Genomic DNA, 23,362 nt, shown 5'->3' on the forward strand with positions numbered 1-23,362 from the left:
ATTCCCCTGTCTTTTAAAAAATGTTTTTAAAAATCTTTTCTTTTATATGTCAAGAAATTGATGTCGCCCAACACAAAAATTAGGCAGAAATAATTTACAATCCAATGGTTAGAAACCACCTAAAAAAACAACCAATGGCTGCCCACATAGATCCTGGACCATGTCTTTGTCTTTATGGACCATGTCTTTGTCTTTATGGACCATGTCTTTGTCTTTATGGACCATGTTTGTGTGTTTTTGTGCTTGTTTACAGCTCATGTTAGTTCAGATGTGTGTGTGTGTGTCTCAGCTGTTTCCTTTCAGATCTCAGGTGACTTGTTTCTGTCTGATCAACAGTTTAAAATCCAAAACAAATGAGATATAGTAGTAAAAAAAAATCCTAAAATACAAGTTTTAAAGGCAGGAACGGTCTGTTCTGTTCTACTGTGCTGTACCTGGGTGGAGTAGTGGTGGATGTCGGCAGGTGGAGCTCCATGCTTTTCCATTGAAACCTTCAGGAGGGTCCAGAACTCACTCAGCGACACACACACACACACACACACACACACACACACACACACACACACACACTGATTCTCACTTACTCGCGCGCACACAGAAGCACACGCGCTGTCAGGCGTGCCAGAGAGAAGCGCTCGAGCCGCCGCTGAGAGAGAGAGAGAGTGGAGGGCGCGAGGCGCAGCGCGCGTGCTCAGTGGTCGCGGTGTTCCGGTGAGCGGCACCGGGCGGGCTCGTGCTGTGTTAGTTGGAGCTTCGCGAGCTTCTTGTTGTTGTTGTTGTTGTTGTTGTTGTTTTGTTTTCAGTGTGGAGAAGATGGAGTTCTGACAGGAGGCGGGCTGCGGGCGCCGCCGGCTCCTCCTGACCGGAAAATGAAGCGACTCTGTCGGAGGCTGGCGGTGGCCGTGGCGGTGCTGGTGTGGCTGGGAGCGCTGGTTTACCTGCTGGTGTTGAGCCGGAGGAGGCTGCCGGAGCTCGGTGCAGGAGCAGGAGGAGGTGGAGGAGGAGGCGGAGAAGCGGCGCACAACCAGGTGAAGTAAACACGCACACACCGCGGCTCCTGCGTGAGTCTCTACTGGCATTAGTTTGTTTTATGATGTTTACATCCACAACACAGTTAGTAGAAAATGACAAAAGTGCACATTTTTGATTTTTAACTTGATAAACAAGCACATCTTTAAAAAAATGCACTTAAAGAACTACCTGGCACCAATGACAGTATTAAATGCACATGTTTCTTTGTCTGTAAAACAATCGGGCAGTCAGTAGATGTCACGCAGAAGTGCCACATTTCACCTTCTGTTAGACTAAAGTTTCTCCTTTAAATCAGCATTAAGTTTTTAACATTTGTCATATTCATTTTTATTAATCCTGCAGATTATTTTCAGTGTGTCTGCTAACAACACTGAGAAAATGATTGACTATCATCTGTAGCACTACACCATGATCACTACGAAGCATAAGGCTGAGCCACTAAAGTCAGTATGAGACAGATCACTGGTGGAGTTTAGTTTTATTAAGACAGCAGCTTGTACTGCTAATTTAATAATTTCAGTAACTGATTAGGAAGGCTGGCTCTGTCATTGGCTGCAGACGGGAGACTTTTGAAGCAGTGGTGGAGACGGAGGACACTGAACAAACTGTGATCCATCATGGATAACCCTGATAACCCTCTCCACCCTCTCCACCCTGTGCTGGACAGACAGCGGAGCGCATTTTCCCAAAAGGCTCAGACAGTTGCCATAAGACTATAATACCTCATCTTTGTGTCATAGATTACACTGACAGATTTACACAAGTGTTAGCTCTTCAATTGCATCTCTAGTTTGTCTTGTAAATAATACTATATATATATATATATATATATATATATATATATATATATATATATATATATATATATATATATATATATATATATAATATAGTTTTATTTACCTTTAGAGATCTGTGCTGCGTGCCGCTATATTGCTGCTGTACCAGTGAAATTTCCCAGCTTGGAATGAATAAATCAGTTCTATTCTAATTCATCAGGGGACAGTCAGACCTAAATAATTAAGTAAGAAAATGAATTATGGCACAGTCAATAGTACATTAGCATGTTCTGCCGGCCGCATGCCTTTCTGTTGTTCTGCTGTCTTCTTGTTGTGGTTTTGGTCTCCGTATCTCGCCGTAATGACCACCCGTTCCTCCTGGATGGGAGGTCAAATGATCACATCAAATGCATCTGAGTCTCAGAAACAGTTCATATCCACAGTCGTAGTTCTGGAGACCTTTGGGTTTGTGGAGCTGGCGCCCACAGAAAAGCTTGGCTCTGTCCAGCTTTGGACTCGGACATCAGTCAATGTGTTGCTTTGGTTGCTTGGCTGGTTTAAATGACACAAACAGACATTGTTGAAAGCACAGTAGGTGCTCAGATTTTTTTTTTCTTGTTCAAATTCAAATTTTAATTCTACCTTTCTAGTGCTCCGATATCCAATAACCCATCATCCTCTTCGTTATCAGATTTGTTTCCTTTTGAAGATAATTCGGCTTGACGTCTGCACCCTGCGTGCACTGCAGGCTGTCTGTTATGCAGAAGACCTGCAGTGTGTTCACTGTGGCTGGTGGGATAAATGTATTGATCTTGCCTCTATTACCTTGTTTTATTGAGCTACCAACACACACGCATACACACAGCTGGCATTTTCTGGCAATATCCATAGGAATATTGTGAGACTAGGACGTTTAATCTGTTGAGATATTATGAAATAAAGCATTCTGATGTTTTTATAGAACAATATGGTGAATACATCCAAGTCAACAAGACAACTGTTTTTGATGGAAAAACTGCTTTTATTAATGCATGAACCTTTCTGCCTGACTGAATTCAGCTGCTTACAGCCTCATGCTGTGTTAAAGTGTTTATGTAGAGACAACGCAAATATAGAAATGCTGCCTATAAAATCTAAAATCAATATGTCTGTGGATGCTCTCGTTCATCCAGGTCATGTTCTGTCCAAGAGTTTAAATCGAGGGGCTTCTGCAGCAGAACTGAAGAGGGAGTGGCAAAAAAAAATGAGCATCACTTATATGGTTAAAATGTAAATTCACACCAGGTGCTGAGTGAAAGCTTTCAGGAAGGTCTGAGTGCACAGCGTCAACGTACAGTTCTGTAAGACCACCTGTGTGTCTGTTCTCTTACATGTCAGTGGTTTTAGAGCAGACTAAGGCTTCGAAGCAACTATGAGGCCAGCGGTGAACTGAGCAGAGCAGCTCTGAATATTCAATGCAGTCTCATCCCAGAATCTGAAATAGTCATGTAAGTGTGACTGTATTGTTTTGCACATACTGAAACAAGTCATCCATCAGGTTTTTTCATGATTTTTCGAATTTACAGTTTAAATGGAAATGTATTTCATACCAGCAGCACGTTTGTTTTGGCAGACTGACGGCTAGGACGATTTGTTAAGGTTAATGCCTAACTTTAACCCTAAGGCTGGGGACACACTACACAATTCTTTTGCCTGATGTTACCCATGATTACCTGTCGGGCAAAGTCTGCACCAGTCTGCACTAGTTGGGGACGTTGTCATGTGTAGTCAGCGGTAAAATCTGCTAGTGTGTGAGGGGGTGAAAACAATGATCGACTCCTCCACGACTTGATCCGAGCAGATAGCAGCGAGCCGACTGTCGTCAGTTTATTTACTTCTTCCTCCCTTGTCTTTTTCTTTGAGGTTTTGGTGGTTGACAAACGGCAAATTCCCGCACCAGCTGCTATGTTTGCTGCATTCAGTTGTCTTTATTGGTTTGATGAATCCTGCAGTCTGTGAACCCTCATCAGAAGCAGTTGTAAGTGTGTGACCCCCACCGTCATAAAAACCTGCTGAAATCGGTCTGTTACTGTCTCCTAGTCTTTTCAAAATCTGTTTAGATTGGGAAAGTTGTGTAGTGTGTCCCCAGCTTAGGTGAAGGGATGTCTGTTCCTGGATGTGTTTTGAAGCTGGGCTGTCTCACAGGAGATGACAGAAAACACAACTGATGGAGGACGATTTGTTAATAAACCTCTCAAAGATACAGGGTTTAATGACCACTGTGGAGGAGCTGGGCGAGGGGTGTACAGAAGCACAGCTCTGCATTCTCTGAGAGGATGTGAGAAGTATCAACCCTGATACTTGTTTTATATAATACAATGATTACAGCTTGGAGGAATGATGGCACAGAGAAGCCAGTCAGTACTTGTATAATAACTATGTGTCAAAAAAGCTCTTAAGACATCAAGAAGTCTGTAAGAAGAGCTTTGTCTTAATGTTGTTGCTCCCTTTAGTGTAAGTAGGAGGAGGTGTTTGCAAATGGTTGATAATTCAGCCAATGAAGCTTAATCTGCTGCTGCTCTCATTGTAAGTTGACCTGGAAAACGCCTCGAATATGAAACGTGAAGTGTAATTAAACTACTTCAGTTGAAACAGCTGCAACCACTTTAGCCTATCAAAAGGAGGAGGACAAAAACACACACACTGTCACATCTTGTACAGACTTGTCTGGAAGCTGTGAGGCTACAAGCTAATGAGAGAATCTCATTCGGCAGGACACACTGTCTCAATTTCAAGTTAGAACACACACATGCTGTAACACACCTCAGCTGATATATTCGTGCCAGATACAGGTTTGCCAAGTGAGTCCTCCAGTTTTTCACACCCTGTGAAATCATTCTGGGATCATCTGCTCCTATCAGAATGGCCTATAGTTCCTGGCTTATCAAGAATAACACTGATGAAGCAGAAACTGTGACCCAAAAGCTAAACAAGTACATTTTTTTATAAGCCTACTGCACACACTGTTTGATCCAGACACAGGCAAACATTGCTCTTGTTATTCATACGTTCATGTAGTTGTAATCAGATGTTGTTTACATGGGCTCTTACCCTCATTATTGGCCTAATTATGCTGTAATCGCATTATTAATGTGCATGTAAATGTGGCTGTGTTGGAGAACTCACAGGTGAGAATGTGTAGTGGCGTGTAAATATGAAACCTCCAGTGGATAAACCCTCCAAAAAAACAACCAGCAGGAAGCCTGTTTATCTTTGATTGATCCTTACATGTTTGTTACTGCTTCCTCTGCAGCTTTTAATACACCTGGTTTATCAGTGTGTGAGCCGGGACCGAGGATGTGTACGTGTTAGTTTTGTCAGCAGGACTCGTGCAGTACTCATGGCACTATGTGCTATTCAAATGCTAATTCAAAATTCCCATTCCACACAGGATTAGCTTGCGCTCCTGTTTACCTAGCAAGTCTACTTCCTGTACAAGGAAGGGTACTCCTGTAATATTTGCACACACAGAAATGCTTACTATATGCAGGATCACACCCTCATCTGCATGCGCACACAAGAAAAATGGTATTTCTTGCACCGAGGCAGCAACACTCACACACAGACACACACCCACACACACTGAGAGGGCCTTTGGCGAGCCTTTGAAGCAGCATAGTTGGAGTGTGCCCGTGTCCTCGGGCGGGTTGGCAGGGGGTCTTTGTGAAGTTTCTGCCTTCAGAAGTCCAAACATGAGAGGAAACAATCTGTTGGTTCGTTGAATACTGAAGGACACTGCCTCTCTGTATGCCTCTCTCTCTCTTTGTAACACATGAATGTCAACTGTCCCAGGGCAATATCAATCAGATATCAGGCAGGATTTACAGTATACAGTCCCTCCAGGGTTTCGTGGGCCTTTTTTGAGATTGTTGCGGCCTAAAATTCCTGATTTTGCAGCAGCTTTTTCAAACAAATTGCAATGAAAGTTGTGTTAATTTTAGATTTGTGATGAAATTGCAGGGACAAGAGAATGTTGCTAAAATAGTTGTGCAAAAAAGGTTTTAATCTACTTCCATGCAGAATGCTGGGATACTGCTTCTCACGGTCTTTTGCTGTTATTTTTGTGGGCAAATGTGATATCTGTTATATAAACAGTATTAAAGGTCGGGTAGGAGATTTCATTCTGATGCACTTTGTGTTAAATTAGTGTAACTTCTCTTTACAATCCGATAGCAACCGATTAGTTCGGCAGTTTCGCATTAAAACGAAGAATATGAATCATCTGTGGAAGCTATAAAACGCTAAAAACATCAGCCAATCCTCCGGGTGGACCCTGCGCGGAGTATTGGCTGGTTGTCACTCTCTTCCTGCTCTGTGCACCAGAGAGGTACGTGCATGATGGCCGAAGTCACAGACCGCAGCTCGTCTTCAGGTGATGCGCGTCCATGTGATTTGGAGGCGTGGCTTCGGGGTGAGCTCCGAGAGAAAGGGGCGTGTGTTTACTTTAAAATCTGGCTGACTCTCACTGAGTTTTCAAAATCTCCCACCCGACCTTTAAGCAAAGTTTTCTTAATCTTAACTTTTTCGCTTGGCAAATCTAACTTGCAATGATTGCCAGATTTGTTGTATATTTGTTATGCTGATGATATGTGCTTTTCACCTGTGAATGAGCCGCAACTGATGCAGATGCTTATACCCAACACTCGCCTTCTGTGAACGCGTAATGCACGTCCATGTGATTAGGAGGCATAGCTTCAGGTTGCTTATTTTCCACAAAGTGGCTTTGAGTGATAGAAACATTACAGCAGTACTGTCCATAGATATTCCAAAATTGTGCTCTGATTGCTTACGTGACATGAAACTATGAGTGGTCAGTGCTTTCTTCACAAACACACTGCATTAGTTTGTTGTGTCTTAGATCAGCACCTCAGATTTTAAGACCTTTTACATCAGCTGAACGGTGCACCAGGTTTGGACTTAAACACAGATTTATTCACCTAACTTTGAAGTAGAAATGAGCAAAATTATTAGCTAAAATATTTGTTCTTTGGTCGTTTCTTCGGCTTATTTTCTTACCGTGTGTTTCCGCATTCTAACTTTTTCGACAGCAGATTCTTTCTCTTTTTTTCTGACTTGTGTCTCGGTTTCTCTTTCGTTCCGCAAAGAAACAAGATCGATGCTCCAATCACCGTGCTCGCCTTGTGTATCACAACGCTCAATCGCTCCACAATGGCACCAGGCTCACACACACACACACACACACACATACAACACCTTACACTACACTACATTACACAGTTACACACATACACAAAACTGCATGCACATACGCAGTTGAAATTATTCATTTCCCCGTCATATGAAATGCAGTTATTGTTCCTTTCTCCTTCCTGCTCCCTATCAGGAGGTATTCACATGGACAAGAGGAGAGGGAAATGAGTTTTCAGAGCGGCTATAACCAGCTCCCAGGGAGGGAATAATAATAATAATGTATTATATGAGGCTCTCAGTGCCCACAGGTTGGCTAACTAAACTGGCCTCTGGCACAGGAGTCCTCGTTTGTAAAACAGGGTAAACGAACTTGACTGTGGTTCAACAGCTACAGCAGCTGATAAGTCACCAAAGTCACCTGCCACTTTGCTCTCTTCTCATCCAGAGTACAATGATTCAGAGATACATAAAGACACAAGTGAATTCTATGCCAGTGTCTGTTGTGTTAGGTGTTAAGTGTTTATTTTTGCAGAGATAGTTTATGTAAAGTAGCCCCAGTTTGGCCCTTGAAACAATATGAACCAAAGATTTCATGAGATTGAAGTTGACTGTGGGCTTTCAGTAAATATCCTTCATATTTATTAGGGATGTCCCGATCCGATCACGTGATCGGAAATCGGGCCCGATTACGTGATTTCAGACTCGATCGGAATCGGACATTACCTCCCGATCAGGACTCGGATATATATTTATCAGGGCTGTCAAAGGTAATGCCTTCTATGCAGGGTGGCTCTGTGTCCTGTAGTGTAGGGGTATGACAGCTGCTTTTGGCGTGAAAGGTCCTGGGTTCGAGACTTCGATGCGTGTATGAAATCTCCCAGTGTGGCGGTAGCGCGACACACACACACATCGGGACTCGGTATCAGCAGATACTCAAAATCAAATGACTCAGACTCGGACTCGAGGGCAAAAAAACCTGATCGGGACATCCCTAATATTTATCATCATATTTTCACTGATTTTAATGGTAAGCCATGCAGCAATCTGAAGATCTGGGGTCAAATGTTACTGGACAGTTGGTCTTAATGTGCTGGTGGAGGAAATGACAGATGAATAAATGACTGGTTTTTCTGGCTTTTAGCTAAATGAACGGTTGCGCAGGTATCATACCCACAGACAGCCGATTTGCAGTCACCGTGCTGTTCCTGCATTAAGAAGCATGTTTCTCACAAAAGCTCCAGAAAGAGTGTTTTGCATTTTTTCCCCCTCCTCATCCCTTTCCGCCTTTATAAATGATTCAGAAAAAAACCCAGCAGGAATCAGCATAAAGTTGGAGATGCGGTATAATCAAGCATCTTTGACTGCAGAATTATCCAAGTATACAATGTGTGTGTGTGTGTGTGTGTGTTTGTCTCTTACACACAGGCATGGGAAGGCTCAAAGATAATTCCTGGTTTGGTTATGGCGTCATAGAAGCTTAGCATACTAATGTCAATGAATCATAACAAAATTCCAGTTATAGCTTTTTTTAAAATATCATATTGATAAGAAAAAATTCTTGATTTGGTTCAAGAATTTAATGTTCGGAGGGCAGATATCTGATTGTTTTGTAAATGTCAAGAAAGTGGGGGAAAGCATCTAAGTGTGTTTGTGTGTGAATGGGACCTTAACTGTCTACTGCCACAGTAGTGTGTGTGTGTGTGTGTGTGTCGCAGTGTGAAAATTGTAATTCTCACCTTGATGCATGTAGGATTGAGCCATCAATCTAGTTTATAGAGAGTGTGGCGTAAAATGAGGATAAAGAGAGTAAGGGAGAAAGATAACAGAGAGGGAGAGAGAGGGTTTAGAGCAAAGTCAAAAAACCGAGAGTCAAGAGAAGAAGAGAAAAAAGAGGAGGGAAGGAGAGAAACAGGGGAAACCGAGGAGTATGGTGCAGTGAATGGAAATGAGGAGAAGGGCAGAAAAATTGGGGAAAATGTAGAGACAAAGGAGATGGTGAACAGGGCGACACACACACAACAGGAACAACAACAGTGATTCGACAGGGAACAAATGAACTGGTTTAAAGCAGACAGAGTACAAGCTGTTTTCCCTGTCGCCAGTCATTTGAGCTCGATGTGTCATTTCTCTGCTCAGTGCCAGTAGCAGCCAGCTTCTCCTGTCACTGCCTGTGTTAGCACAGGCTAGTATCAATACTCCTACAGTAGTACTGAGGTGAAACATGCAGAAACCCAGAGCACAGGAGGGGTTCTCCAACTTAAGGCTGATTCCACATTAGAGGATGTTCAGACCAGACATCAGGACAATTTGAACTGGTTTTAGAGATTAGACAATTTGGCTAGGTGACATGCCTGCTTTGTGCAGTAATGATTCCAAGATTCCACAGACCCAAGATCTCACAGAAACTCCTGATCTTAGGAGAGAAACAATAACGTAAGTATTTGTATATTTTCTGAAGTGGCCACATTTTTAGATGACAGGCGGACATGGACAGGGGGTTTGTGATCCCAAAAGAAACAGGATGAAACAACGTAACCCAACCTCCGCCATGTAAAAGGATGGCAAACTAAGAGTAACTTAGGAACGTCACGGTTAGCAGCCAATAGAGCTATCGAGCTAAGCAAAATGTTGGGGATGTGGTGTACTTGACACGGTGGGCTGGTAGAATGGTGATGATGCAGCTTCAACTGCCGACCGCCTCTATGAAGACTCCAAGATGGTGTCTTTGCAGCTCCATTAAGTAAATAATTTTGGCCTCACTTTTTATACAATAGGCAGACACACAGCCCTGTCATCTTTCTTTACAGTCTATGGGCCCGTTCACACTGGAGAAAGTCATTCCAGCTAGAGCAGGATTGAGCCCAGACAGCCTTTAAGCTGGATGCGTTCAGACCTATTTTCAAATCTGGCTAGCACACACTTGTGTCCGCACTCAATCCGGCTTCATCCAGCATGTTTGCGGTCCTCCAAACCACTAGGTGGCGCCTCGTAATATACAGAGTCCGTTCACGGACCGCGTGTGCGCATGCGTTTTTTTGTCCCGCATCGCGCCCCGTGAACCGTAAGTAACATGTCGCAAACCGGAAGTAGCATGTCGCTAGCCGGATTCGCTCGCCACACACCTGAGCCACATTTGAGCCAATCCGGCTAGATCCACCTCTCATGGGTGGATCTAGCCGGATTAAAATCAAACTGGATACAGCCGGATTCGAGGTGTTCACACAGAAAAAAACATCTGGATTGATCAGGATGTGGCCGAATCCTGCTTAAGCCACATTTTTCCCCCCAGTGTGAACGGGGTATTAAGATTTAGAGCAGCAACAGCCCCAGTGTATTCTGGGTGTTGGAGTTGGGAATTTCTCAGCTCTTTGTCTCTGCAGCACCATTTTAAACAAATCCTTTCTGCTTCATAAACAGTCAAGAAAGTGCATCCGTTCATCTGCAAAGTATCTCTTTTAATCTGACTCAGGGACAAACGCCACCGCTTCACTGCCCCGGAGGAGACTTTTGTCTGTTGTATTTACTGCTGCCATCATCACAGTGTTGTCAGTGTTGTGTTTGTTGTGTTTGTTGCTGGGACTAATAGTCGATATATTCTTTCCATTAGCGGTTAATCTCCTCTCCGCCTAGAGAGTGAAGAAAGCAATATTACCACAGGAGGATTTAAACGAGCGCTCCTTTAGCATCTTCCTCCTCCTCTTCCTCCTCAAACCCCCTCTGAAAACTCAAATATTTCATTATTACTCAGCCACACACACACACACACACATATTATTGTGTATTCCCCTGACTGGCCCTACTGCTTGGGGCCAATAAAGAAGAGGATTAGATTGAGAGCTCTAAATGCTGCACACACCTCATCTACCAACACACACAGCTGCTGTCAAGGTATTTAATAACGGATCCCTTTGTGTGTGTACGTGTGTGCGATCATTGTCCGTGCTTTCACAGACTTCTGTTATTACTTTTTATGACTTCTCCTGTTTGCTAACCACGCCTCATGTTTATGTGTGTGTCACTGCAGCTTCAGCATGATATTTTATTTCATTTTAGTGGATATATCAAAAAAATATATAATAAAAAATAGAAATTAGGGCGGTCTGACAAAAGAGAGAGTGAGCCTGTGCTTGTTTGTGAGAGGAGGAGGAGGAGGAGGAGACAGAGAAATAAGAGGCAAAAAACAAGCACATTTTATATTTTGTCATTTCTCTAAAGTTTGTTTTTATTCATGGCTTTTGCAGAGGGTGAATTATTGTTGTGCTTCCAGACTGCTTGCTCTGCAGTGTTTGCTAAGCATCCTCCACCACAACAAACTCAGACACAGAGTCCTGGGCATTTATATTCACCAGTGGTGGTAGGCTTTGTGGGAGAAGGTGAGGAATTTTGAACAGCTGTGATTGGATAAACAGGTTTCCCGGACTGCTGTCCACTGGGATATATGTAAGGATTAGAGAGAGAGAGAGAGAGAGACAGAAAATTTCTGGCAACAGCAGCACCTGAATTGTAGATGGTGTAACTCTGTAAAGCAGGAAGGAAACATTCCTTTTTTTTTGTCCAATGTTCGGATTTCTTTCCTGAACCGTCCCACCCCTACTACCAATCATGAATTCAGATACGCCACAGATACAATTAAAGTAGGTATACCATATGGATAACAGAATATCACCTTAGATCCAAGCAAGATTTCTGAATTTTCTCACTATGTTATGCATCAAGAAGATCAATTTCTCTATAATATAAAAGTCCTAAATCATCTACTGATAGTGGTCTGTTTTTTTTCAGCCCTGATGACTAATGTTTGAAACTAGCAGTGGTGACCAGTGGTGTTTCCTGCATAATTTTTTAGACTGAGGCTTTTCATATGGAGAGGGTAAACTGTGCATCTGTACAAGGTAACGTTTAAATTACATCCCATCTGTCACCTCATACATATGCATACAGAAACACACACGCAGATTGGCCTTGGTTGTTTTTCTTTACAGTTTTGGGCTCGGCTGAACAGAGACAGAAAGCCTTGCAGCGATGTAATAAAATTGCTTTAAATTCAAGGCAAATTTGAGATGTAAACACCTACAACCATACTCTCTCTCTCTCTCTCTCTCTCTCTCTCTCTCTCTCGGCTCCTCTCTCCACCACTCGTCCTCTTCCTCCCTATGCTTTATGGTGGATGCTTTTATCCCCGGCTCGCTGTACCATGAATATGCAATGTGATCCTTCCTTGATCCCTGTGGGGACACTCTGCCTCATCTTGGCTTCGCTGCCTACACATGGAGGTCAGAGGTCAGAGGCCAGGTTCTGCTACAGAACGGCCACAACCTGAAGCTTGTATAGATTCACAGCACTTCTTCTGGACTCTGGCTCAGTGTTTGGGGGTAGGTTGTGGTTTGTTAGGTTTATTTTCCGAGGACATTTGTTAAAATTAAGGTTTAAATGATGATAAACGTTTGTTTTCGTCTGTGTGTATACGAGGTGTTGATTGTTAGTCGGTAGGAAATTAAGATGCATGTGTACGTGTTTGTGTATGCTTATTAAAAAATACATTATGTAACTGGGTTCCACCATAATGTATGTCTGTGTGCAGTCACGTGACTACACAGAGCAGTTAGGTCAGGGGCAGTTAGGATTCTGTGCTACATGTTCCCATGATTCATTGCAGTGCTGATGATGTCTCTGTGTTACGATATAATATGCAATGGATGTGTGTGTGCTCTTTTAAAAGTGTGTGTTATTTCCTGCAACTGCTGAGAACTAAACTCATCAGGAGTTAAAAGGTTCCTTGGGAACATTTGTGTTTGATTTACATGACACCCCAAGAACTGTGAATATTAGGCAAATTAGACCAGTGATTAATTAAAAAGCGGCATGCTTCTGCATCCAACGAGACAATAACACCGTGTCAGCCTTTGTAATTTCCTGATCTGTGACTGAAATGCTAATGGAGGCTGGAAAAGAGCTGTGCAGAGGTGAAAAGATGACAATTCATGGAACACAGTTTCATGACAGACTTTCCCTGCAGTTGTAAAAATGTAGATAAAGTTTCACAGAAAACATCCTCCGTTTGAAAATGGCTAATTGTGTAGCAATACACAAGTGTATCTGGGAGTTTTGATTGCTGTGTGTATGTGTACGCTATTGGTGTGTGTCTGTGTGTGTGTGTGTTTGGGACAGAGACAGAGATGTATGAGCTGGAACAGAAAACAATGTAGAAACCAAACAAGCACCGCTGCTGCAGGGAGAGATCTATACACACCCTTAATTGATGACTGAGCTGTGTGTGTGTGTGTGTGTGTGTGTGTGTGTGTGTGTGTGTGTGTGTGTGTGTGTGTGTGTGTGTGTGTGTGTGTGTGTGTGTGTGTGTGTGTGTGTGTGTGTGTGTGTGTGTGTGTGTGTGTGTGTGTGTATTCTTTCCTCCTCTGGTGGGTGAGACAGCATTGAAGTGAGAGAGAAGGTGTTTGTCTCGGGGTGTGTATTCTGCGTGTGTGTGTGTAGTATTGACGTAGCGGCGCTCTCTCCAGACCTGAGCTCAATAAGCCCTGACTTCAAACAAACAGCAACCACTTCACACCGGAGGAGAGGTGGACAGAAAAAAACCAGTGGGTAAAAATAAATGAAGGGGAAGGAGAGAGGAGGAGAGGAAGTGACAGGAAAGGAGAACGGGAGGGGAGAAGGACATCTGGGGAGGAGGAGAGGGAAGAGGTGAAAGGAAGATGGGGGAAATGGTTTAGGAATGACAAAAAAATGTATGGTACCCTATACAGTGTGTTCAAGTATAGAATTGCTCACATTCTCACAGCCAACCTGTCACTGCTAGTTGGTTTATACCCCGTTCACACTGGGGGAAAAAATGTGGCTTAAGCAGGATTCGGCCGCATCCAGATCAATCCAGATGTGTTTTTTTCTGAGTGTGAACACCTCGAATCCAGTTGTATCCAGTTTGATTTCAATCCGGCTAGATCCACCCACAAGAGGTGGATCTAGCCAGATTGGCTCAAATGTGGCTCAGGTGTGAACGCAAATGTGGCGAGCGAATCCGGCTAGCGACATGCTACTTCCGGTTCACGGGACGCGACACGGGACAAAACAACGCACGACGCATGCGCACATGTGGTCCTACCGCGGCGTGAACGGACTCTGTATATTACGAGGCGCCACCTAGTGGTTTGGAGGACAGCAAACACGCTGGATGAAGCCGGATTGAGTGCGGACACAAGTGTGTGCTAGCCAGATTTGAAAATAGGTCTGAACGCATCCAGCTTAAAGGCTGTCTGGGCTCAATCCTACTCTAGCTGGAATGACTTTCTCCAGTGTGAACGGGGCCTTTGTTTGAGCACAATTTCTTGGTCGGGTTTAGAAAAAGATTGAGTCTTTGTTAGTCAGTGCACAGCTACAGTGCACAAACTAAAACACAGAATTGTGTTTCATTAATTTTTCTGTTTTTAGTTATAGAAGCTTATCCCTCTTATTTTGGTTTTCTGGTCGTCAGCTGCAGTCAGAATCTGTTTATGGAACATGCAGTTGTTTTTTAATATGTTTTTCTTGTTGAACAAAGTGGGTAATCTGAAGGGTCTAGTTACACTAATATAAAAATGCAGGATGTCCTCAGAAGCAGCTTTAGAATGTTAGACTTCAAAAAGACCGGAGCAGCAGGGCCAATGTGGTACAAGAGCTGTACCAACATCAACAGACCTTGCACTGAAAAGAGACTGGCACTCTTCAGACTTTGAATTACCAGGCAGTGTAAAGGACATCACATGAAGTCAGCCACTGATGGTGTCCAAGAAGAAAAACATTGCTCAGGATTAGACTTTGCCAAACAAACATAAATGCAGCCTGATGAATGCTGGCAGCACATTCTTTGGTCAGAGGAAACCAAAATAAATTTGTTTGGATCAGATGGGGTTGTGTGTGTTTGGTGTGGACCTGGCCAGGATTACCACAGCAACTGTGATAACCACACACACTGAAGGGAAAGATGAGTCCCAGGCTCAGGAAGCTTGGCAGAAGATACTTTTTTCCAACATGATAATAACCACAGTAACAAAGACGGAGGAAAGGGTGAAATTCTAGCTCACTGGTTTATCCCTTCACTTCTAAGACCCCGTTCACACTGGGGAAATCAATCCAGCTAGAGCGGGATTTGGGCCGTATCTGGATATATCCTGATATCCTGAGTTTTTTTCTGAGTGTGAACACTGCGAATCTGGCTATATCCAGCTTGATTTCAGTCCACCTCATGGAGGTGGATATAACCAGATTGGCTCAAATGTGGCTCAGGTGTGAACGCAAATGCAGATAGCGAATCCGGCTAGCGACGGGATACTGCTGGTTAGCGATGTGCTACTTCCGGTTCACGGGGAGCGTCACAGGACCAAAAACAACACACGATGCAGGAACGGACTCTGTATTTTTACGAGGCGCCCCCTAGTGGTATGGTAGACCGCAAACAAGCCGGATTAAGCCGGATTGAGTGCGGACACACTTGTGTGATAGCCAGATTTGAAAATAGGTCTGAATGTATCCAGTTGAAAGACTATCCAGATACAATCCTACTCTAGCTGGATTGACTTTCTCCAGTGTGAACGGGGCCTAGAACACATTTGCAAGTTAAAGTGAAAGGTGGGGCTACAAATACAGATTCAGGCTTACAGTCTGGTACAAAAACAGGTTTTATTTTATTGATAAGTTCATTTTTTTGCAATGATTCGAATTCGATTCTAATGTATTTGTTTACTATCCTTTTACAATAACATTGTCTATAAGCTGTGGGGAAGTGGAAGTGGATCACCAGGTCTGTATTGTAAATAGGAACATGTTCTGGTAAAATAAAGGTTAAATAGACATTGTACTATGTACAACTGTGTATGGCACAAATAAAAGTTGACAGAACAAAATAGACAGGGGACAAAAACAAAACAATTTTACTTATATTTATATTATGATAGACAGGTTAGACAGTAAACACTGGGCAGGTCAGAGGGCTGGATTACAGGTCCACATGCTACTCTGGAGGCAGAAGACCTGCAGTAAGATAGAGAAAGATCTATCAACCCATTTACAACCCATTCCTCTTAATGACATTAAGACTTTAATGTACTTGAGGTAATGTTTGTGCACCACCTCTGCCTGTTGGTGGATTATCCAGGACTTCAAACTCCCAGATGCTGAAAGTTTGGAGCCTCTCATACTGATTCTTATGAGTCATATAACAGACGATGGGCATAAATACAGTCTATAGACAAATCTTAAAAAAAATTGGTTTAAAACAGCCATAATTTGTGGATATTTATATATTATATCTTCCGATATGCCATTTTGGAAACCGCTGTCTGTCGCTCTCTCTACTTGATTACATTTTACAAACTGAATATGATCACCAATAGATACCAAACCCTATTTCCCAAGATAAAGGTTTTATAATCTCATTATCTGAAGACATCAAAATATGAAAATCTGCCAGCTTTGGAGTTTTATCTAAACTCTCTGCGTACGTTCCACTCTGATAAAAGCAGAATGTGATCAATCGTTTGCCGTCTCTGCTGCTTTGGTTGTCAGACTATAAGGAGGCGATGCCACCCCAATGATCTGCACATCTGAAGTCGCAGCATTACAAGGCAGTTTGCAGTTTCACGGGATAACAAGATAGTTAGTTGTGACCCGGAGATAACGGAACTTTGATACTTCGTTGCGGCACAGAAATTAATTGGCAAACTTGAGATAACAGGATAAAAAAAAAAGTTGTTTTTCTTTGAGATGTTTTGTGCGATGTGTGACCTATCTGGGCTGCAACTAATCCCACCTTTCACCATTTTATTTTTTTACACACTGTGTAATCTGTCTTCCGGATGCTTATCTCTGGGATTTTTCACTGTAAGCCTGTGCTGCATATTCATATGTTTGTCTTATATCTGCATTTTGATTTTGCGCCTCTTATGTGTGACCAAAACCTCCAAAACATATCCAGCATCTCTCTCATGTTGTTCTTCTTCTTCCAGTTATACATTTTTATGTAGAGGGTAATCAGGAGTCTATATATAGGTCTGTATAAGAAATCAAGAAACACTGATGCTCTGCGAAATCCCAGCTTCACAGCATGAGTCCGAGCATTGAAGGAGAATACTCCTCTTACCTGCATAATTCCAACTTTCTGAAAAAGCAAACCAATAATTGAAGGAGGAGAAATAATGGAGATATCAGACTTGTTGTGCTGCTTTGTTGCAGTGGTTACAGAGGTGATACATCACAATATAATAGTGGGGGCTGATGTGTGTGTGTGTGTTTATGTGTGTTCACGTGGTGCACACGAACAGGCGGACAATAAAGACACACGCACATGATTTATGCCTTGGACATAATGGGTAATTCATCATCTGACTGGGGCACTTTTTAGGGTATGGAAACAAAAGAGGTTGGTGTGGTTTATCAGTAAATTCTAAACACCGTAGTGGTAACCCAGTTACACACAGTTGTGCACAAGCGCACAAACCGGCGCGTGTCTTCAAAGAGCAACGTCCTCATTAGCAGCTGTCCCGTGTTCAGAGGCTGATGTCTCTCTTTGTTTCTTGCCTGTGAGTCACTCTCACAGCCAGGTGAAAATATTAACACTCTCAATATCAAGGAGAACAGCAGTGGTTGAGGTGGTTAAGGTGTGCGCCCTCCTGTGGTTGTGTATCTCTGTAGAGTGTAGAGAGATATATTCTTGGTGGCATGACTCATCACCATGGTGGCAAGAGATGGGACAGCTTTGCCTCTTGAATGTGTCGTCTAAACCGGCCTTAACCTAATTACAAACACAGCACTGAAGTGACGTTAGCAACACATTTTAAGGCATTTACATAAGAGAAAGGCATGCAGCGATACAACCAGATGTTCCTTTTTGTCCACGATTGTCAATCGAATCCATCCATTTGTGTGTAGATATGCTGGCTAACTGCTACTTGATAGCTTTTAAAGATCGTCAGCAGCTGGTTTTCTCTGTGACTGACTGATGGTTCATCCATGCTGAGGACTCTTTTGAAAGCATCTGTCCTTTTCAGTTTTCTCGAGCTTATGGCTCGCCCCAGTGAAGGGGTGGGACACCATGTTTAGTGCTTCTATTAATACCGCAGGCATTGTAGTAATAAGAGTAGGTTATGTTGGCTTGTTTGAAGAGGTTACCTTCTGTTACCTCTCTGCTGCCTCTGTCCACTGAAAGCATGCAATGACCGTGACTCCCAGAGGTGTGTGTGTGTGTGTGTGTGTGTGCTTCAGGTTTCTCATTATGATTCTAAATGTATCAGTCTGTCTCGTCTGGATGAATTAATAGGTTCCTTGGCAGCTCCACTCTCTCACACACACACATTGTTTGACCAGTGGTTCGTGCCTCAGGTTTGTTAATTGAATGTCTGTGTTCATGTAAGCAGCAGTGAGAGGCATTGAGAGGATGCCACGGTGCATTAGGAAGACAAGCTGTGTGTGTGTGTAAGAGAGGACATGTCTTGTAAATAGGATAGAATCCAGAGGACCTTGAACGCAGCCACTCCTGAGCTCCTAGCGAGACGAGACACAAACAAATCTTACAGAGGCGAGAAGGCTGCAGGTGTGTGTGTGTGTGTGTGTGTGTGTGTGTGTGTGTGTGTGTGTGTGTGTGTGTGTGTGTGTGTGTGTGTGTGTGTGTGTGTGTGTGTGTGTGTGTGTGTGTGTGTGTGTGTGTGTGAAGCTTAATCGCCCACCCACCCTTGTTGCTGCCTGCTCCTCTCCTCCTCGTCCTCTTCGTTTTCTGCTCTCCTCCTTTTTTTGTCTTTTCTCCCTTATCTTTGTCATTATTACTCTCCTCTTCCCTCCAAATGTTTTGTTCTTAGTCTTTGCTCCTACAAACTCTTTTCTACTGTCCTAATGTTTGCCACCTCCTCTTCCTGTTTTGTCAACCTCTGTCACCATGTTTGTTTCACATCTTATCAACTTAACAACACGCTTGCTGTAAATGCCTATAGAATAACATCCTCTGTGTGTTATTTATAAGGTTTTTGCTAGGGATGTCCCGATCCGATCACGTGATCGGAAATCGGGCCCGATTACGTGATTTCAGACTCGATCGGAATCGGACGTTGCCTCCCAATCAGGACTCGGATATATATTTATTAGGGCTCTCAAAGTTAACGCCTTCTGTGCAGGGTGGCTCTACGTCCTGCAGTGTAGGGGTATGACAGCTGCTTTTGGTGCGAGAGGTCCTGGGTTCGATGTCTCGATGAACTGCTGCGTGTCTAAAATCTCCTAGCGTGGCGCTCTGGACACACACACACACACACACAGGTTTTGCAACGAGTGTCGCCTTTATAGCGAATCTTGAAAGTATCGGATCGGGACTCGGTATCGGCAGATACTCAAAATCAAATGACTCGGACTCGAGGGCAAAAAAAACCTGATCGGGACATCCCTAGTGTTTGCTAATCCTGGTGTGTCCCAGCAGGTGTGTCCCAGCAGGTGTGTCCCTGGGGTCACTATTTGTGTGTCAGCTCTGTGTACAGCCCAAAGCGTTCATGTAAAATGTTTTTAGCAGCTGCAGACAGTGGCTACACCAGCTGTCCCTGCCTGGTACCAGTGCTGCATCACTCTCCTTGTCTCATCTTCCTCCTGCCTATGTCTGATTCCTCTGCACTGTCTGCTGCTCCTATAAGTCTGGCTTTAAAATCCACACTGATTTTCTTATTTGCTTATCTGTTGCCTTCCTCTCTCACTTCCCCTGCTGCCTTTCCTCCCTCCAGTACCCCTTCCTCCTCTCTCCTGCTTCTTTTTCTACTTCCTCCCCTGTCCTTCAGTTTCTCTTCATGTCCTCCCCAACTCTTTATTCTCTTTTCTCTTCCACGTTCCATATTTCTTTCGCTTCCTTTACTCTTTTCTTCCATTTTTCCACTTTTCTCTGATTCCTCTCCTTTCCTCTCGTCCTCTTCTTTCCTGCCTCTTGTTCTTCATGCTTAGTTGTTAGAGCCAACGCACACACACACACACACACACACACACACACACACACACACACACACACACACACACACACACACACTTCCACTGACTTCCAGCCCTCTAATGGCCCCATTTAGACAATGTGTCGCATCAGCAAGTTGTATGGCTGAATAATGAGAGGAGAGGAAACAGGAGGAGAAGAAGAAGACGGAGAGTGTCAGTCGTTTTCCCGCATCCCTCCATCCAGACAGCTGCTTCACCATAAATGTTGTTCTGTTACACACACCATCAGCACTGTGACCTCGTCTGCTGGTGTGTGTGTTCATTCATCTCCTCTATATGGCAGAATGTGTGGTCGTTGGGGAGAAATATGGCCTCTAGGGGGTTTTTTTTTTTTTCGCTGAAGCTCCTGTGTTATGTTTATGATGCAGCAAAAGAGAGAGAGAATAATAATGTACACTCTTTACGTCTCTCGCCCTCAAAAGCATTCTCTCTCTTGTTCATTATACACAGAAACACACACTGAAACACACACTCCTCAGCCCCTCAAACGATACCTAGCACACATTTACACACACAAACACACACACACTCCTTCCTGCATCTGTACTGTCTCATAAATGATATATACTCTCCTTTAAACTGCTCACACTCAAAGCAAAGCTCAGACAAAATGCAGCCGTAGCTGTTTTTATTCTTCTCAAGTCGTTGCCACCTCGTGTGTTTCTCTACCAGCTGAGCAGGATTTATGTGCTACATTAACATTTCATATCTTAGTTTATAATGTTTTGTGTATTTTGTTTCGGCAGAAGTGGGGAGTTTCCTCTGTGCCACACTGTTGCCATATTGCTGCCCTATGTCCTATGTTGTTAGTGTCTATTTTTCCAAGCACAAGTTTTAAGGTTGATTTCAAGCCTCTGATGCAGAAACTCATTACGATACAGAACATTTTGTTTTTCTTTACATTTTTCTTCTTTTACATTTTTGTTGTACCACAGTGTTCTCGGATACCCTGCCTTTTAAAAACACCAAATTGTCTGTATTCTTTTCACGACTTTCCGCACATGCTCATTACATCCTTGAAACTCTACTTTAAAACCACAAAAAAAATCATGACTGCAGCACAGTTCTAGCAGCACAGGCCATCGATTCTCACATGTCAAGATGAATTCAATGTATGTTCATTACCATTTAGTGGTAAGTGACAAAAAACTGAAGGCAAGATGGATCACCCACTGCATCTCAGGCTGCTTTTCAAGTCTCTGCATGTGATTTTCATATATTACTGAAATGAGCTGAAGCCAGTAGTTTTGAAGGTTAAGAACATGGAGAACATAATGTTTCAGCCCTAACCGTGTGTTTCATGCCAGTCAGTGTCTTTGAGTATCTTGAAAAGTGCTATACATAAAATAAAAATGTATTATGTAGGGATGTTCCGATCAGGTTTTTTTGCCCTCGAGTCCGAGTCTGAGTCATTTGATTTTGAGTATCTGCTGATACCGAGTCCCAATTAACTTTGACAGCCCTGATAAATATATATCCGAGTCCTGATCGGGAGGTAATGTCCGATTCCGATCGAGTCTGAAATCACGTAATCGGGCCCGATTTCCGATCACGTGATCGGATCGGGACATCCCTAGTATTGTGGTTGGGTTTTTGTTGCGTCATAAAAGCCGCTGACCCTTTAAAGCTAGCAAGTAGCATTGTACTGAAACAACAACAAGCAGAGCTAACCTTAACAAGTGTGCTAAGGTTAGCTCTGGACGCCACATGGTCCAAACCACATGTAACTTGAAGCCTTGCAATGTAAGGTTTATTAAAAGCTAGGAAGTACCAGGAAGTACAGTTCCTCAAGGGGCCACTACAGGCTCCAACAGTTAGTCAATCCACATAGACCACCATCTTCAAACTTTACAGCAGACATTATAGTCTAAAACAAAAACGGTGTTTGGTCCCTATTGACAGTCTAAATATACAGGGTCAGTTTTTTTATTGCTCACCCAATTATATTAAGGCTTAACGTTGTGCAGAACTAAGAGCGTGATGGCCTTGGGCAACAGGTAGGTTCTGTCTCAGATTGACATCTCAATAGAGGCAGCAGCCACCCTCTGTTGCCTCGTCTCTACTCTCTTTGCCCATATTTTTGGTTGAGCCAGGCATTGTTGAGATGGCCATGGATGAAGCCTCCACACTGAGCTTTAAAAGTGCTCTTCAGATGGGTGAAGCCATCCTTATATACAGCACAGTATTGATTGGTGAACATGAACAACCCTCCAAAAATGTCCTTCTGTGTCAGCAGCACTGACACAAAAAGCTCACACAGCTGAGTACAACAAAGTCTGCTGAGAGACAAAGTGCTGCGTTTAGTCACAAAACAAGACAAGTGCAAAGAGGATGAAAACCTCCAGCCCAACATCCATCTTGTTAAACACCAAAGAGCAGGAAGTAAAAACCCCTCTGAATCTTCTTTAAGTAAAACGGCCACTAAAAGCTCTCCTGATGCTTTTAAACAGACCCTCGCTGTGGAACACACACACCACACACACACAGAAACAGCGTCAGCAGATAAACTCAATCCAACGCTCAGATTGTGACATTTATGACTCAATCTCACAGTCATTTGTCATCCATTCTGGTGACCGTTACAAAGAACATATCAGGCAACAAAACTAAGGAACAGTCTCGCTTTTCTCATAGATCAGAATATAATCATTATCTCTGGACCTTATTGACCTTTGATCTATTGATTTACAGATTTCAGATGCAGAGTGGGAGGACATGCTGGATGGTTTTGATGAGCGGAGTTACCTGAGCACTCGGCGCTGGAAGCCTGGCGACGACCCGTATACGCTGTACGCCTTCAACCAGAGAGAGAGCGAACGCATCCCCAGCAACCGGGCCCTGAGAGACACGCGACACTACAGGTACAGACACAACTTCGATCTATTCAGCCTGACCTCCGGAGAGGCATTTCTATTACTAACACACACAAACACAATGTACTGCATGAAAAGAGAGCTTATCAGTACACACACTCGCAGTAGCCTGTAGGCTTCAACAAACAAATCACAAACCTCACATGACACTACAGATCAGCTCTCTACATTACAGGTACACACCTGTAGTGTACACACACACACACACACACACACACACACACATGCACACAGTTGAGCAGGCATTCAGCAGCAGCTCCTGGAGCTAGTAATTAATCCTCTATCTGCACTAAAACAAATTTAGATTATGGAACCAAACACGTTTTCATAGAGAATCCACCAAATTACAATCCGTCCGTCCGCTAAGAAATTAAATTAAACCAAAATAGAAATCCTCTTAGTGGAGCGCCGTCCTCGTCTGTTGGAAAGACGCTCAGCGGTGAAGATAAGGAGCTCGCCACTTTTGACAGCGGCGGCGTACTTATATAT

The 23,362-nt window shown here is 43.4% G+C and overlaps 1 protein-coding gene across 1 annotated transcript in view; it reads left to right on the forward strand.

Moving 5' to 3' along the window:
- The first annotated feature begins 586 nt into the window (after window positions 1-586).
- galnt14 (UDP-N-acetyl-alpha-D-galactosamine:polypeptide N-acetylgalactosaminyltransferase 14 (GalNAc-T14)) overlaps window positions 587-23,362 on the forward strand; it is a 111,270-nt gene continuing 88,494 nt past the window's right edge. The window contains exons 1-2 of the mRNA XM_028397789.1: window positions 587-1,028; window positions 22,692-22,861. Coding sequence (XP_028253590.1) covers window positions 870-1,028; window positions 22,692-22,861 — 329 coding nt within the window. The 5' untranslated portion in view covers window positions 587-869. The remainder of the gene's footprint in view (window positions 1,029-22,691; window positions 22,862-23,362) is intronic.

This window comes from Parambassis ranga, chromosome 24 (assembly GCF_900634625.1).
Source record: "Parambassis ranga chromosome 24, fParRan2.1, whole genome shotgun sequence".
In the NCBI taxonomy this organism is placed as follows: Eukaryota; Metazoa; Chordata; class Actinopteri; family Ambassidae; genus Parambassis; species Parambassis ranga.